Genomic DNA, 13439 nt, shown 5'->3' on the forward strand with positions numbered 1-13439 from the left:
GTGAAACACTAGTCCTACCCAAGTAGTTACACTGCTAATATCCCATTACAACTTGTTCTAACACACTACCCACTCGTATGAATAGGATAACCAAACCTGTAGGAGCAGTATGTCGTTTTCCTTAGCGACAAGTATTTAGTTTTCCTTTTAAAAGTACTAGAGATGGGAGTGAAGCTTTCAAATGGAACCTAAAGTGGCTGTTGGGTTATGTTTTTGTTTTTTTTGTACCGAGTTGTACTGTAGTTTCAAATGCCAGAGTTCAAACTCCAACCTGCAGAGATTCCATGCATTGCAAATGGCACCATTCCCTATTGTCCGTGGTCAAAAGTAGTGCACTATATAAGGAATAGGGTTCCATTCATGACTGGGATAGCTGAGCCTCTTGGGTAGAGTTAGGGAGTAAATGTACTGTAGAAACAGGCTCTATACCAGTAGCCTTTATCCTTCACCAACGGATGAGTGGGTTAAACTTTTTATTTTAAGTTTGTGTTGGAGGGGGAAGAGTAGAGTGCCTGTGTTGTGGTAGAGTACCCTGTATTGCACTGAGTGTGAATAACTGGTGTCATATGGATGTGTGGGGTGGTGTAGAAATGTCTGTGTGTGTGACTGCACTTGTTTTCCTACATCTCAGGACCCCAATATCCTAACGTTTCACCCGAATGTCCTGAAAAGTTAACTTTTTGGAGAAGTCGGAACTTTTTTCAGGTCCTGAATTTTTATAATGCTATTTTAAGTGTAAGGGTTAGGTTTAGGGTTTTGGGGTTAGGAAAAATCCCGTTTTTACACTTAACTCCTGAAATTTCACAAAAATAAAGCTCTGTGTGTGAGACTGTTTAGAGAGGGAGTATGGGTGTGTGCGCTTACTCTGGGTCTGTCGGATTTTGGCCCATAATTCCTGGAGCTCTCAGGTCACAGTGCCGTTCTCACACATATTTGGCATTCTTTCCCCGAAATGATTACCATACACCTTCTACTCTGGGTTTGGCTCCGCAGAATATTTCCATCATTCCGAGTGGAACTGCAGCGATGTTCCAGAACCCCCCCTACAGTTCAGATTCCTCACTCTCATGCTCCTGCCTTCCTTGGAATCCTTGGGTACAGCCCCCCCCCCCCCCCCCCCCCCCCCCCCCGAGTCAGCTGTTTGTGTCTGCCGACGTGATTGGGTCATTCGGCAGCGACATCTCTATAAAGACCTCCCGGGAGGGATGGGGGGAGTAGGTAGTGTGTAAGAGACGTGCTGCATCTCAATAGTCCAAGGTTGGTTGCTCCCTTTCCCTTCTTCCTTTCCTTCATCGGCTCAGATGTGAAAGAACTGGACAGGTGTAAGTAACTGGCCAGTAGGCTTTGCTTAGTTTCACCTATCCTGTTTTCACAGTTCAATGCAGATTTAGGAAAAGGAAGATTCTTTACAAAAGCAGGGATGGCCAAAAACCAGCTGGAAACTCAGTAAAGCGGGGATCTCATGGCGAGAGACAGAATTTAAGAGGTAATAGAAGACGGTGAGGCAGAGAACCATGGTGGATGCCCTAATCTCCCGAAGGGGCCAAGAGGATTTAATACAGTAAATCACGATGACATTTATTGTGATGCGACCATGTTGAAGTCTCATGGTACCGCCCTGATAGAATTGTGTGTTGGGATGGTGGTGGAGGGTTGTTTGTGTGGTGGGTTAGGTGGGATGAAGGGGGTTGGGTGTCGGCCTATGTCTGTGGGTTGAGAGCAAGAATAAGAAAACTGATACTACTGCTTTGCAGAAGCCTACTGTTATTTTCCACAATGCTTTCAGATCAGTGGTCAGGATTATAAGTAGAGTAAGAAATGAAGGTTTTGTTATGCTAATATGGCCCTACAAGACCCACATGTTAATATTGTGTCAATATATTTCCAAAAAAGAAAACATGGCCACCCAAAGGAAACCTGGCGAGAAACAAAATGGTACATCAGCAGTGGCCGCACTCTCTTGTGGAAGACTTATGTTCCACATAGTTAAATAAGTAAATATTGTCCATTTATGATGATGATGATGAAGGGGTTGTTTACCTGTGTATTGGTGGAGGCTGCTGAGGGGAGGATGACTCGTAATAATGGCTGGAACAGAGCGAATGGAATGGCATCAAACACATGGAAACCATGTCACCTAAAACCCTCATAAACTTCTACAGATGCACAAGTGAGAGCATCCTGTCGGGCTGTATCACCGCCTGGTATGGCAACTGCACCGCCCACAACCGCAGGGCTCACAAGAGGGTGGTGCAGTCTGCACAACGCATCACCGGGGGCAAACTACCTGCCCTCCAGGACACCTACAGCACCCGATGTCACAGGAAGACCAAAAAGATCATCAAGGACAACAACCACCCGAGCCACTGCCTGTTCACCCCGCTACCATCCAGAAGGTGAGGTCAGTACAGGTGCATCAAATCTGTGACCAAGAGATATAAGATATTTTTCAATCTCAAGGCCATCAGACTGTTAAACAGCAATCACTAACTCAGAGAGGATGCTGCCTACATACAGACTTGATATCATTGGCCACTCTAACAAATGGATCACTAGTCACTTTATTAATTCCACTTTAATAATGATGTTTACATATCTTGCATTACTCATCCCAGATCTATATACTGTATTTTATACCATCTACTGCATCTTGTCTATGCCGGTAGGTCATGGCCCATCCATATATTTATTTGTACATATTCTTATTCCACCCCTTTACTTAGACTTGTGTGTATTAGGTAGTATTTGTGGAATTGTTAGATTACTTGTTAGATATTGCTGCAATGTCGGGAACTAGAAGCACAAGCATTTCGCCATACTTGCAATAACATCTGCTATCCATGTGCATGTGACCAATAAAATTTGATTTGATTTGTTTGATGTATTTAATACCATTCCGCTCCAGCCATTACCACGAGCCCGTCCTCCCCAATTAAGGTGCCACCAACATCCTGTGCTGTGTATAGATGCTTTATGACACAGTAGACATGTTTCTGTAAGCAGATTTACTGACTTGAGAAAGACTGCTGCACACAGAGCTGAAATAAATAAAAGAAATAATTTTATAATAATAATAATATCAACAATTATAGTAACAATCATAAAAAGATCGCTTATTTAGGTTTTTTTGTCATCTTTATATAACTTTTAATAAATTGTTCCCTTTATATTTTGTGTATAAGACTTTGGTGTTCCACTGAATGTCCTGGTAGCAGCATTCTGTATCCATGGTATCGCACAGGAGCGTCATCCCCTGGGTCGTTTCTATAGCAACGCATATATGAAGAGAAGGCACCCTTCCCCCACGCGCCCGTCATCACCCTCTGATCCTATAAGAAGAGGGTATTCTGTCCTGGCAGTGGGAATTGGGGAGGTGTCATGTCGCTGGTCTCCAGTTGTCTTTGGTTGTCATTAGATTTGGTTTGTTTTTGGTTCAGCTTGGTTTGTACATTCCAGTTTTTAAGAAAGCTTCCGTCACTTCAGTGAGTTGCTGGGGGAGGTTACCTAGGTTACCTCTAGTCCCTTTCCAGATTCCCCCCCAAATGGTCTTTGGTGCCCTTACACTCACATACTGTACATACATTCACATTCATTCACCCCAAGTCTCACAGATTCTTCTCACCAAGGGGGGGGGGGGGGGGGGGGGAGACAGAGAGAAGTGCCTCAAAGCAGTCCATCCATTTTTCCACAGTGCCATTCTGTCTAGTCCCGTACTGTGGCTTGATCCCCACTCCACTGACTTCCTGTGTTCCTCGTGCTGTTTGTCCACCTGTTGCTCCACAGTTTCTCTCATGACGCCACTGTCTCATGGACTTTCAGTCTGTCCATCTGTCTGTCTCTCCTGTCTCTGTCTTTTGGTCCATTAGTAGGTATCATCCAGTGAGTCCTGGACAGCGTCAGATAGCTGTACTGGTCCAAGCCTGTGAGTAAGGTTGGGGCTATCACAGTGTAGCTAGCTTAGCTACATTTTAGCCCTCGGAAGGAGTTTAAACCCGCAGTTTCGAGATCACACTGAACTCATTCTTGTTTAGCAGAGCACTAGTGTTTACCTTAAAGCATGGCTGCTTGTTAAACCAGCAAAGTGACAGGTTTTTGTTTGTCCGTTGTAAACTAGAGATTAACTGGCCAGTGACAGTGCAATAGCACCATTATGTTCAAGCTTGGAGGTTGGAGGGAAACGAGGCCTAGACAAGTTGGAAAGCCTGGTCATCAGTTTAGCTAGCTTTCAGGGGCCTTGTCATAGTTTCTGGGTCTGGCAGGGGAGTGGGCCAGGTCGATGGGCTAGTTGGGATAGCAGGGTTATAAGCTAGTGGCCTTCAGTCAATGGACAGAGATCGTGGAGCCTGGGGCAGTGACGGCTTAGCAGGGCCAAGTGTCAAGTTAGTGGATATACTGTGGCACTAGCACAGTTAGTAAACCTACCAATCAGGGTACAGAGGAGGGTACATGTTATCCCAGTAGCGGGAAGCGTTAGGTGGGGTCAAGAGTGTGGGCGTATCACTGGCCCACTATCGATCAGCTTCAGGTTAGCCAATTAGCATGTATTAAAGTCCAGAGGAAGGGTCAATGTTATCCCATTATCGATTAGCTTCAGGTTAGCCAATTAGCATGTATTAAAGTCCAGAGGAAGGGTCAATGTTATCCCGTTAGCGATTACTGAATAAGCAGGTACAGGTGGCAGTGGATGGAGGGTAGCCATTGGCGTTAGCTGCTAGCGGGGCCCGGTGGCACGGACCCTCTTGCTCCTCTTGTTGACCGTGGTGAAGCGGAAGGGCGTGGTTTCAGGGTACTCCCCGGGCGGGAAGCGCTTCATGAAGTGGACGTCCTGCTGGTTGGGCAGCGTGTGGGGGCCGCGGCGAGGTCGCCCCCGCTTGGTGAAGCCAACGTACCAGCCTGTGTAGCGTGATGACATCAATGCGGTGTAGTGGTTCTCTAGAACCTTCTCCACAAACACGCAGTCTTCACTTTTATTACTGGCCTTCTGAGAGAACAGAGACACGAATACACACACACACACACACACACACACACACACACACACACACACACACACACACACACACACACACAGAGACAAGAGGAGGCAGATCAGCAATCCATGTGAACTCAATCAATCTCAAACAAAAAAAACTGAATGCTCAGGAATGCTTCCAAACAGCACTTTTTTTTTGGTATATTGTTGTGATTCATGAAAACAGAAGAGGTCTCACCTTTCCCACCAGCTTGCCACGGCGGTTCATGCACAGGTAGAAGTTGGTTTCTTTGCCACGGATTCTCACCTGGCTACCAAAGGTGTCGGCCTCCACTACAAGCTGGGCTTGTGAAGGGACAGACAAAGGGACAGACAGACGTTAGAGCCACAGACAGGTAGAGCACCAAAAAACTAAAAAGGGACAGAAAATAAGGGAGGAGGAGGGACGCAACTTGACAGAGCGACGGATTATAGCCTAGGTTATACTAACAGATCAATCACGGGCAGATGGCAAAGCGAGGACAGGCAGACATTTGGGTGAGTAGATGGTTAGTTGTCAGAGAAGCCTGTTCAAAGATGGCCTTACAAGAGACTGGTCATCACAAATGGGACTCATATAAAAAAAAAAAGATACAGGAAGACATGAGGACAGCCGACAGAGCGAGGCTACAGAAGAAGAAGAAGTGTAGCAAACACTGCAGGAGGGATTGTTGTTTTAAGAGTGTGTGTGTGTGTGTGTGTGTGTGTGTGTGTGTGTGTGTGTGTGTGTGTGTGTGTGTGTGTGTGTGTGGTGTGTGTGTTCATCATGCCATTGTGAAGCTGATTCAGTGTATATTAAAGTACTGCTCCCCTTCTCTTGTAATAACACTGCCCCTGACCTCAATGTCTTTAGAGAGAGTGCTTGTGCCTGTTTTTAAAAGAAATCCCTAAACTGGTTCCTACATGACCTTAGTCAACAAAGGGGTCACAAGAAATCAATACCCTTCTCTCTCCCTCTTCTTCCCGTAACTCTCCCCTCCTCTCGCTCTCTCCCTCGTTCTGTGTTCTTTTTTCCCTCTCACAATGCTTTACTGCCATTGCCTGATGGCGTTAACCACAGTCTTTCTTCTTTTGAGAAGCATTTGTCAAGAACAGATCTGCTCCTGGAGCAGTAATAAGGCTGGCCTTGAAGTGGTATGTTTGTGAAGAGCATGGTTGTGAATGGGAGAGCTGGTAACATGAACCCCATTCATCTACACAGGAACATGAACACCAGCGTTAACAGTGGGCTTTTTTTTTTCCTGCATTGATCCTCCGTGGTTTAAGAATGGGTTAGGCATAATTACAGACAAAGAGAGAAAGGGGAAGGGAGGGAGGAGTGGGGGGAGGGATGGACGAGGGAGGGGAGGGGGAGGCAGCCTGCTGTTTTAAACCCAGAGAAGACAACGGGGAGGATGAAAAATCAATGGATAGATCGATGGAGGAGATGAGTTTCTAACACTGCCTAACACTCTACCTGGCAGGCTTCCCCCCCCCCTCTCTCCTGCTTTCTTTCTCTTTCACTCTCACTCTCTCTCTCTCTCTCTCTGTGTGTCTCTCTGGTGAATCATTGAGTCAGCAGTTGGTCGATGAGGTCTTTGTGCTCCGGAGACAAGCTCCACTGCCCACTGCCAAGGCTGGGAGGATTGAGGCGTGTGTGTGCTTGTGTGCCTGTCTGTGTGTGTGTGTGTGTCTTACCATATTTGTCTCCGTCGTCTCCGCGGGCGCTGATGCGTCTCCCCAGCACCTGGACGTGTTTGCCGCTGGTGCGGCTGTAGAGCTGGTAGACCCGGTGGTGCCGCCGGCTCATAGCGTCTCTCACCCGGGTCTGGTTCTCCACGTGCACGCTGAAGTTAACCCCATCCACGCCAAACACCTGCTGCACACACGGGACACACGGGTACCAGTAAGCATACTGCTACTGCATGTTCTCTCCTATCCCCCCACTCCCTCCATCCTTGTGGGAGGAATACGAGGACACGATGAACAGCAACACGACGCAAAAATCTGACGGTCCTTTGTCGAGACGCGTTTATTGACATACACACACATCCATACAAACATGTACTCACACACACACACGCACATATCTAGCTTCTCACCTGCAATGGATTGCACATCACCAGCAACATCTGGATACATCTGGAAAGAGAAAATAGGTTGAGTATATCTCCGATCCAATGATTCCTCTCCTTCCGTCCGTCTGGTCCCTTCCACAACACTGAGACCTATCCTTGGGAAACCAGAGAGAGCTTCTGGCTGGACTGCGGGACTCCCGCTCCCTCAGATGTTACATTTTGATTTGACATTTTTGTCATTTAGCAGACCCTCTTATCCAGAGCAACTTACAGTAGTGAGTGCATGCATTTTCAACTGTTTTTTTGTGCTACAAGAGACAGACAGTCGCTGGTTCCCAAACCTTGTCACCCTTATTCTGATATCAGCAGAACCACCAGCCTTGACACTTGACCTAAGAAGAGGTGTCTATCAACAGACATTCTGTAGGTGTCTATCAACAGGCATTCTGTAGGTGTCTATCAACAGGCATTCTGTAGGTGTCTATCAACAGACATTCTGTAGGTGTCTATCAACAGACATTCTGTAGGTGTCTATCAACAGGCATTCTGTAGGTGTCTATCAACAGACATTCTGTAGGTGTCTATCAACAGGCATTCTGTAGGTGTCTATCAACAGACATTCTGTAGGTGTCTATCAACAGACATTCTGTAGGTGTCTATCAACAGACATTCTGTAGGTGTCTATCAACAGACATTCTGTAGGTGTCTATCAAGAGACATTCTGTAGCTGTCTATCAACAGACATTCTGTAGGTGTCTATCAACAGACATTCTGTAGGTGTCTATCAACAGACATTCTGTAGGTGTCTATCAACAGACATTCTGTAGGTGTCTATCAACAGACATTCTGTAGCTGTCTATCAACAGACATTCTGTAGGTGTCTATCAACAGACATTCTGTAGGTGTCTATCAACAGACATTCTGTAGGTGTCTATCAACAGACATTCTGTAGGTGTCTATCAACAGACATTCTGTAGGTGTCTATCAACAGGCATTCTGTAGGTGTCTATCAACAGACATTCTGTAGGTGTCTATCAACAGACATTCTGTAGGTGTCTATCAACAGACATTCTGTAGGTGTCTATCAACAGACATTCTGTAGGTGTCTATCAACAGACATTCTGTAGGTGTCTATCAACAGACATTCTGTAGGTGTCTATCAACAGACATTCTGTAGCTGTCTATCAACAGACATTCTGTAGGTGTCTATCAACAGACATTCTGTAGGTGTCTATCAACAGACATTCTGTAGGTGTCTATCAACAGACATTCTGTAGGTGTCTATCAACAGACATTCTGTAGGTGTCTATCAACAGACATTATGTAGGTGGGATTAGTTACAGGATGGGGTGGTGTGTAGTTGGCATGGCGACATGCGAGACAGACAAACAGACAGACGTCCAGGGTCAGTCGGGGACAACACCCAGAGCCTCCATGTTTTCCTCCAGCAGATGCTCCATCAGAGCAGCGGGGAAACACAGTCAGGGAAACATAGCCAGGGAAACACAGCCAGGGAAACCCTCTGACTGACTGACTGACTGACACCTCTCCCACAACCACCTCTTGACCCCTACATGACTGTACTGTGCCATTGTGGAAGTAGCCATAATATCACTTGTGCGTGCGCGTGTGTGTGCGTGCTGTGGAGAAGAACATGCACTGTCTCCCCTATCTCTCTCTTTCTCTCTCTCACTCTCTCTCTCTGTGTGTGTTCTACAATACAGCATGGTGAGGCAAGCTTGTTGAGTGAAGTGTTGCCAAATGCAGTACATACCTGTTTCTCTCTCCTCTCCTACCTGTTTCTCTCTCCTCTCCTACCTGTTTATCTCTCCTCTCCTACCTGTTTCTCTCTCCTCTCCTACCTGTTTCTCTCTCCTCTCCTATCCGTTTCTCTTTCCTCTCCTACCTGTTTTGCTCTCCTCTCCTACCTGTTTCTCTGTTACCTGCTTCTCTATTCTCTACTACCCGTTTAGCTCTCCTCTCCTACCTGTTCGCTCTCCTCTCCTACCTGTTTCTCTGTTACCTGCTTCTCTATTCTCTACTACCCGTTTAGCTCTCCTCTCCTACCTGTTTCGCTCTCCCCTCCTACCTGTTTCTCTCCTACCTGTTTCTCTCTTCTCTCCTATCTGTTTTCTCCCTTTGTCCTTCTCACATATCTCTAGGTCTACCAGTCTCCCTCTTTCCCTTCCACTGTCCTATCTATCTCTCACTCTCTCCCTCCCTCTCTCTCCTGTACCATGCTCAGTGTTTAGGGATGGAGGAGACTCCCCCACACACTGTCATGGCCTCACACACGCAGATGTGGAGATGTGTGCTGGATGTGTGTATGTGTGTACACACAGGGGGAGCAGGCAGCTGACAGCTGGGCTGAAGAAAAGACTGATACACTGCAGGGTGAGAGTGAGGGAGAGGTGTCTGTGTACGGGGAGAGATAGGGATGGAGTGACAGGGCGGGGAGAAAGAGAGACTACTCCTACTGTACAAGTACTGCGGCTGGAGAAAAAGAGGGGTGTCCCCATTTTCTGTGGTGTGAGAGACAGAAAGCGAGAACGTGAAAAAGAGAACAGTCTGCCATCCATCCACTGATGCGTACTCATAGACATACATGTACCTCACTCTTGACTCACTCAACCCACATACTACAACCCACACCAACAAGAAGCCAAACTCCTTCCTATGCAACAGTACACTGATGATCTTTCCCTTAGCTGGTGTATCAGCTCATAGGGGCTGCTAACAGACGCAGACACCAGGGGAACCAAAGCTGCATTCTGCCTGCGCAGCTGTAAAAGTGGTGATGTCTGTGCATTGTGAGGACTCTCAGCTGTTAAAACATCACTGCTGCACTGCTGCCGAGGACACGGAGAGAAAAGTGCTTCAGTTCTGGATTCTACCTCTCTCTTCCAGACCACAGACACTCACAGTATGCCAGTGAGGAAATGGAGAGCAGAGAAAGCGAAGACAGAAGAAATGAAGAAGAGAGGGAGAGTAACAAAGATAGAGATGAAAAGAGACTGTAAGAGGGAGGGAAAGTTCTATAAGAGGGACCAATGGAAAACCTGGTTATCCGTTGGACCTGTGCCAAAACAAGCCTCAAGCTGTCATCATAAACCTGTGTCTCTGAAGTTCTCCCATGTTGAGTAGACGTTAAGGTAGAGTGGGCCGAAATACGGAGCTCCGGCGTGGAGCAATGGCTGAGGTAGTGGGCCTCACTGTTGAGAAATGGTTAGAGTGGTAGGCCTCAGTGCGGAGCAGTAGGCCTCAGAGCGGAGTTGTGGTTTGAAAAGTGGAGATGACTACCATCTGGGAGAAGTACAATGGACACAATGAAAGACAAATGAAATCCCTGGCTTCATTCTGTATCCTTTCACATAGCTGCAGTTGGCAAGTATTTCACATGTTCAATTAAATATGGTTGCAGACTATGATCAAAAGATAGTTTGGGATAGTGGAGGATTCAATGCAATATATTACTCTACTGTACATCATATAGACCGAGATCCAATTGAAATGGTCAACATCTACACCAGTAATAAACAGTTATAAAAGTGTTTATGACAAGTCCTATGGGTGGCACAGCCCCAACCTTGACCCAGTGACCCTGACTCAATAGCCAATCACCTTCTTTGACACGTTTCTATGGTGACCGATGGGAAGAGATGAGACGTCGAAAACCCAGGCCAGAACATCCATGAATCATGCCCATCAAAAACTGCCGTGTCCATATGGTCAAAGACTAAACAACACACTGCAACAATCAAACAGAATGTGCTTATATGGCAATAACATTCTTGATAAATGGTTAGAGGGACTTACAAGACAGCCAGCGTGGAGAGAAGGGACCGCATCGCTTCCCCCCTCCACTAAGGAACTTCGCCCAGAGTCAATCGCCTCGCTCGGTCAGAGCCGGTCCGACAGTCCGGAGAGTTCACTTGTGTGTTTATAATCCGCTGGACGGAGTGGAGGGTCAAAGAGTCAGCGGACACTCCCGTTGGCATCGGCGGCGTGGGTGTGAGGGCGCGGGCAGGGCGGGTTGTGGGGCGGGGGTGGACCGTGCCACTATGACTGGAGGGCTACCTCGCTTGGCTGTCACGGTGGCCGGTGCAACGGGGAGGGGCGGGGCGCGGGGGGAGGTTAGGGTCATCAAACAGTTGCGCACCTCCGGGCTGGAGAGGAACAGGTGAAAGCGCGTTCACGACTCATAGAGGCTAAACTCCAATTGACTCACCTGCTACGTATCAATAATGAAACTAATGTCAGTCAAAATCACTCCAATGTGATTTAGTGACGATGTTTTCTCCCGGTAATCTTATGCGTAATCCACGTTCGTATTGGTGTTTTAGTGCGACAATAAAGCGTATACTAGGTCAATAACTTTATTCTGAGAGAACTCCACATTAGAGACGAATTTGAAGAGATGAGGCGCAGAATGAGGGATGGTAAACGGAGGAGTGGTGGTCTGGACGCAGGCTGGAGCACGTCTAAGGTCTCTAGTCCCTGCGAGGCAATGCCAGGCGCTGCGGGAGGTGGGGTACCTGGACGGGCTGGAGGCTAGGGCGGCGTGAAGAAGGGGCCTCTGCGGGCGCCGGGTGCTGCAGGGCGGGCTCGGTCATGGCTGCGACCCCACGATGGGTCACGAAGTCTCTGGCCCCGGGGACACCGAACAACAGTGTCAAATAATGTGGATAAGAGCCCGTAGCGGTCCAGCTCAGACGGAGATGGAGAGAGTTGAATGAAAGGGAGGGGAGGGAGATAGAGAGAGAGGTAGGGATGGAGGGAGGGGGAGTTGGAGAGGATGGGAACAGCTGTGACTGGGTGGCGGACCCAGCCACCCGCGACAGCACGGAAATGACAGGCGCTCTCTGCACCTGATTTCTCGGACTTCCCCGGCCGTTTCAACCGCTGGTTGCCTGGCTGCGGTCCTCCCTGAGCTCCGGCACAATACCAGCCAAAACAGAGCGCGATGACATCACCTCAAAAATGTTTGAAGGAAAAAATGCAATCCGATCTTTTTAGTAATTTTTTAAACGTAGAAAGTTAGCAGTTTTCCTGTAAAGCCACCAAAGTCTGGGTGGCTCAGTTGGAACCGACCGTTGCAGTGCAGAAGAGACAGGTCTACTTCTCCTGTTTGTAAAGAAATACAAGTGAATGCATGCGCTTCAACGACGTTTACCTAATCACATTGACAGATCACCCCAGAACCTGCACCGTCTCTCCCCTCTCCTTCTCTCTCTCTCCCTCTCTCTCTCACAGCCTCCCTCTTTCATTCAGTGACGAGAGGAAAGCACAGGAGAAAATACAGAAAGAACACAGCTGCGTCTATTCTCCAGCTACAGCATGTATATAAAAAGCGTTTTCCTTCCGCAAAAAGCTCGTCTTTACCGTGGATGGGAGTGCTGTAAGGGAGAGGCGAGTCAGTCGGCAGGCACAAACCTCCAAGAAAAAAAACAGAACAAGATTTTAACAGCCGTGGATCAATCCACCCCTCCCTCCCACCACCAGACCCCCCCCCCCCCCCTCTCGCGTCTGCTCTCTCTCTCTCCCCCGCTTCCCCTCTTTCTCTCCCTCTCTCTCACACACACACACTTATTGGATCAAAATGAGATTAGTCAGTCGCTATGTGATGCCGACCAACTACACCAAAGGCTGGAAATGTTGGAAATGTCACTGGCTGCAACAAAGGAAGGGGGAACAGGGCTTCGTTTTTACAAATCTCCACAAAACACGGGTTTATGTGGGTTTCTCTGCGCTTTTTGGCACCTTTCACTAGTCATTGGGGAATAACAGGGGCGAGTCACTTTTGCCCTCCGATTACTTCTCACCTCAGTTAAAAAGAAACCCGACCATTGCCATCCCTCTGCCCCTGACCCATGGTGGGGAGTGTGGGCTGAGGCGAGACCGCCAGAGCGGGGTGGGGGGCACGACTAGCAGAGCAGACCCTCCAAGTAAATAATTAGCGCTTTGAAAAGTGATGTTTTGTGACTCTTCGTTTCATAACTTATAACTTAAACCTTGAGGGGAAAATGAAACAGAGAATGAGAGACAGTCCGCTTGAAAAGCGGGAGGGCGGTATGTAAGCATGGACTCGGATCCAAAACGAACATTTCTCAGGGATTTCGGCAGCAACGCCCGCTCTGCGCTCCCAACCCTCCCTCTCACCGCCACAGAACCGCAGACGGTCAGCCAAGCCAACACAACACTCATTCCATACCTTTCATTCACACACACACACACACACACACACACACACACACACACACACACACACACACACACACACACACACACACACACACACACACACACACACACACACACACACACACACACACACACACTGCAGGAGAGATTGGGTTCTCACTCGCTTGTGT

At 47.9% G+C, this 13439-nt stretch overlaps 1 protein-coding gene across 1 annotated transcript; it reads right to left on the bottom strand.

Annotated features, from left to right (window-relative positions):
- Window positions 1-3039: 3039 nt before the first annotated feature.
- Window positions 3040-12507, bottom strand: fgf18a (fibroblast growth factor 18a). The gene is made up of 5 exons (XM_014199832.3): window positions 10885-12507; window positions 7093-7132; window positions 6689-6869; window positions 5211-5317; window positions 3040-4981 (listed from the first exon to the last, which is right to left on the bottom strand). The coding sequence occupies exons 1-5, from the start codon at window positions 10914-10916 to the stop codon at window positions 4712-4714; spliced, it is 630 nt and encodes a 209-aa protein (XP_014055307.1). The 5' UTR covers window positions 10917-12507; the 3' UTR covers window positions 3040-4711.
- Between the last annotated feature and the right edge of the window lie 932 nt (window positions 12508-13439).

The sequence above is a fragment of the Salmo salar genome, chromosome 05 (assembly GCF_965601325.2).
Source record: "Salmo salar chromosome 05, fSalSal1, whole genome shotgun sequence".
Lineage (NCBI taxonomy): Eukaryota > Metazoa > Chordata > Actinopteri > Salmoniformes > Salmonidae > Salmo > Salmo salar.

Coding starts and splice junctions, on each gene's coding strand:
- fgf18a (XM_014199832.3), bottom strand. CDS start 10,916: ATGCGGTCCCTTCTCTCCACGCTGGCTGTCTT. Junction 6,870..7,092: donor TGATGTGCAATCCATTGCAG/GTGAGAAGCTAG, acceptor CCGTGTGTGCAG/CAGGTGTTTGGCGTGGATGG. Junction 5,318..6,688: donor AGACGACGGAGACAAATATG/GTAAGACACACA, acceptor TCCCTTCACAAG/CCCAGCTTGTAGTGGAGGCC.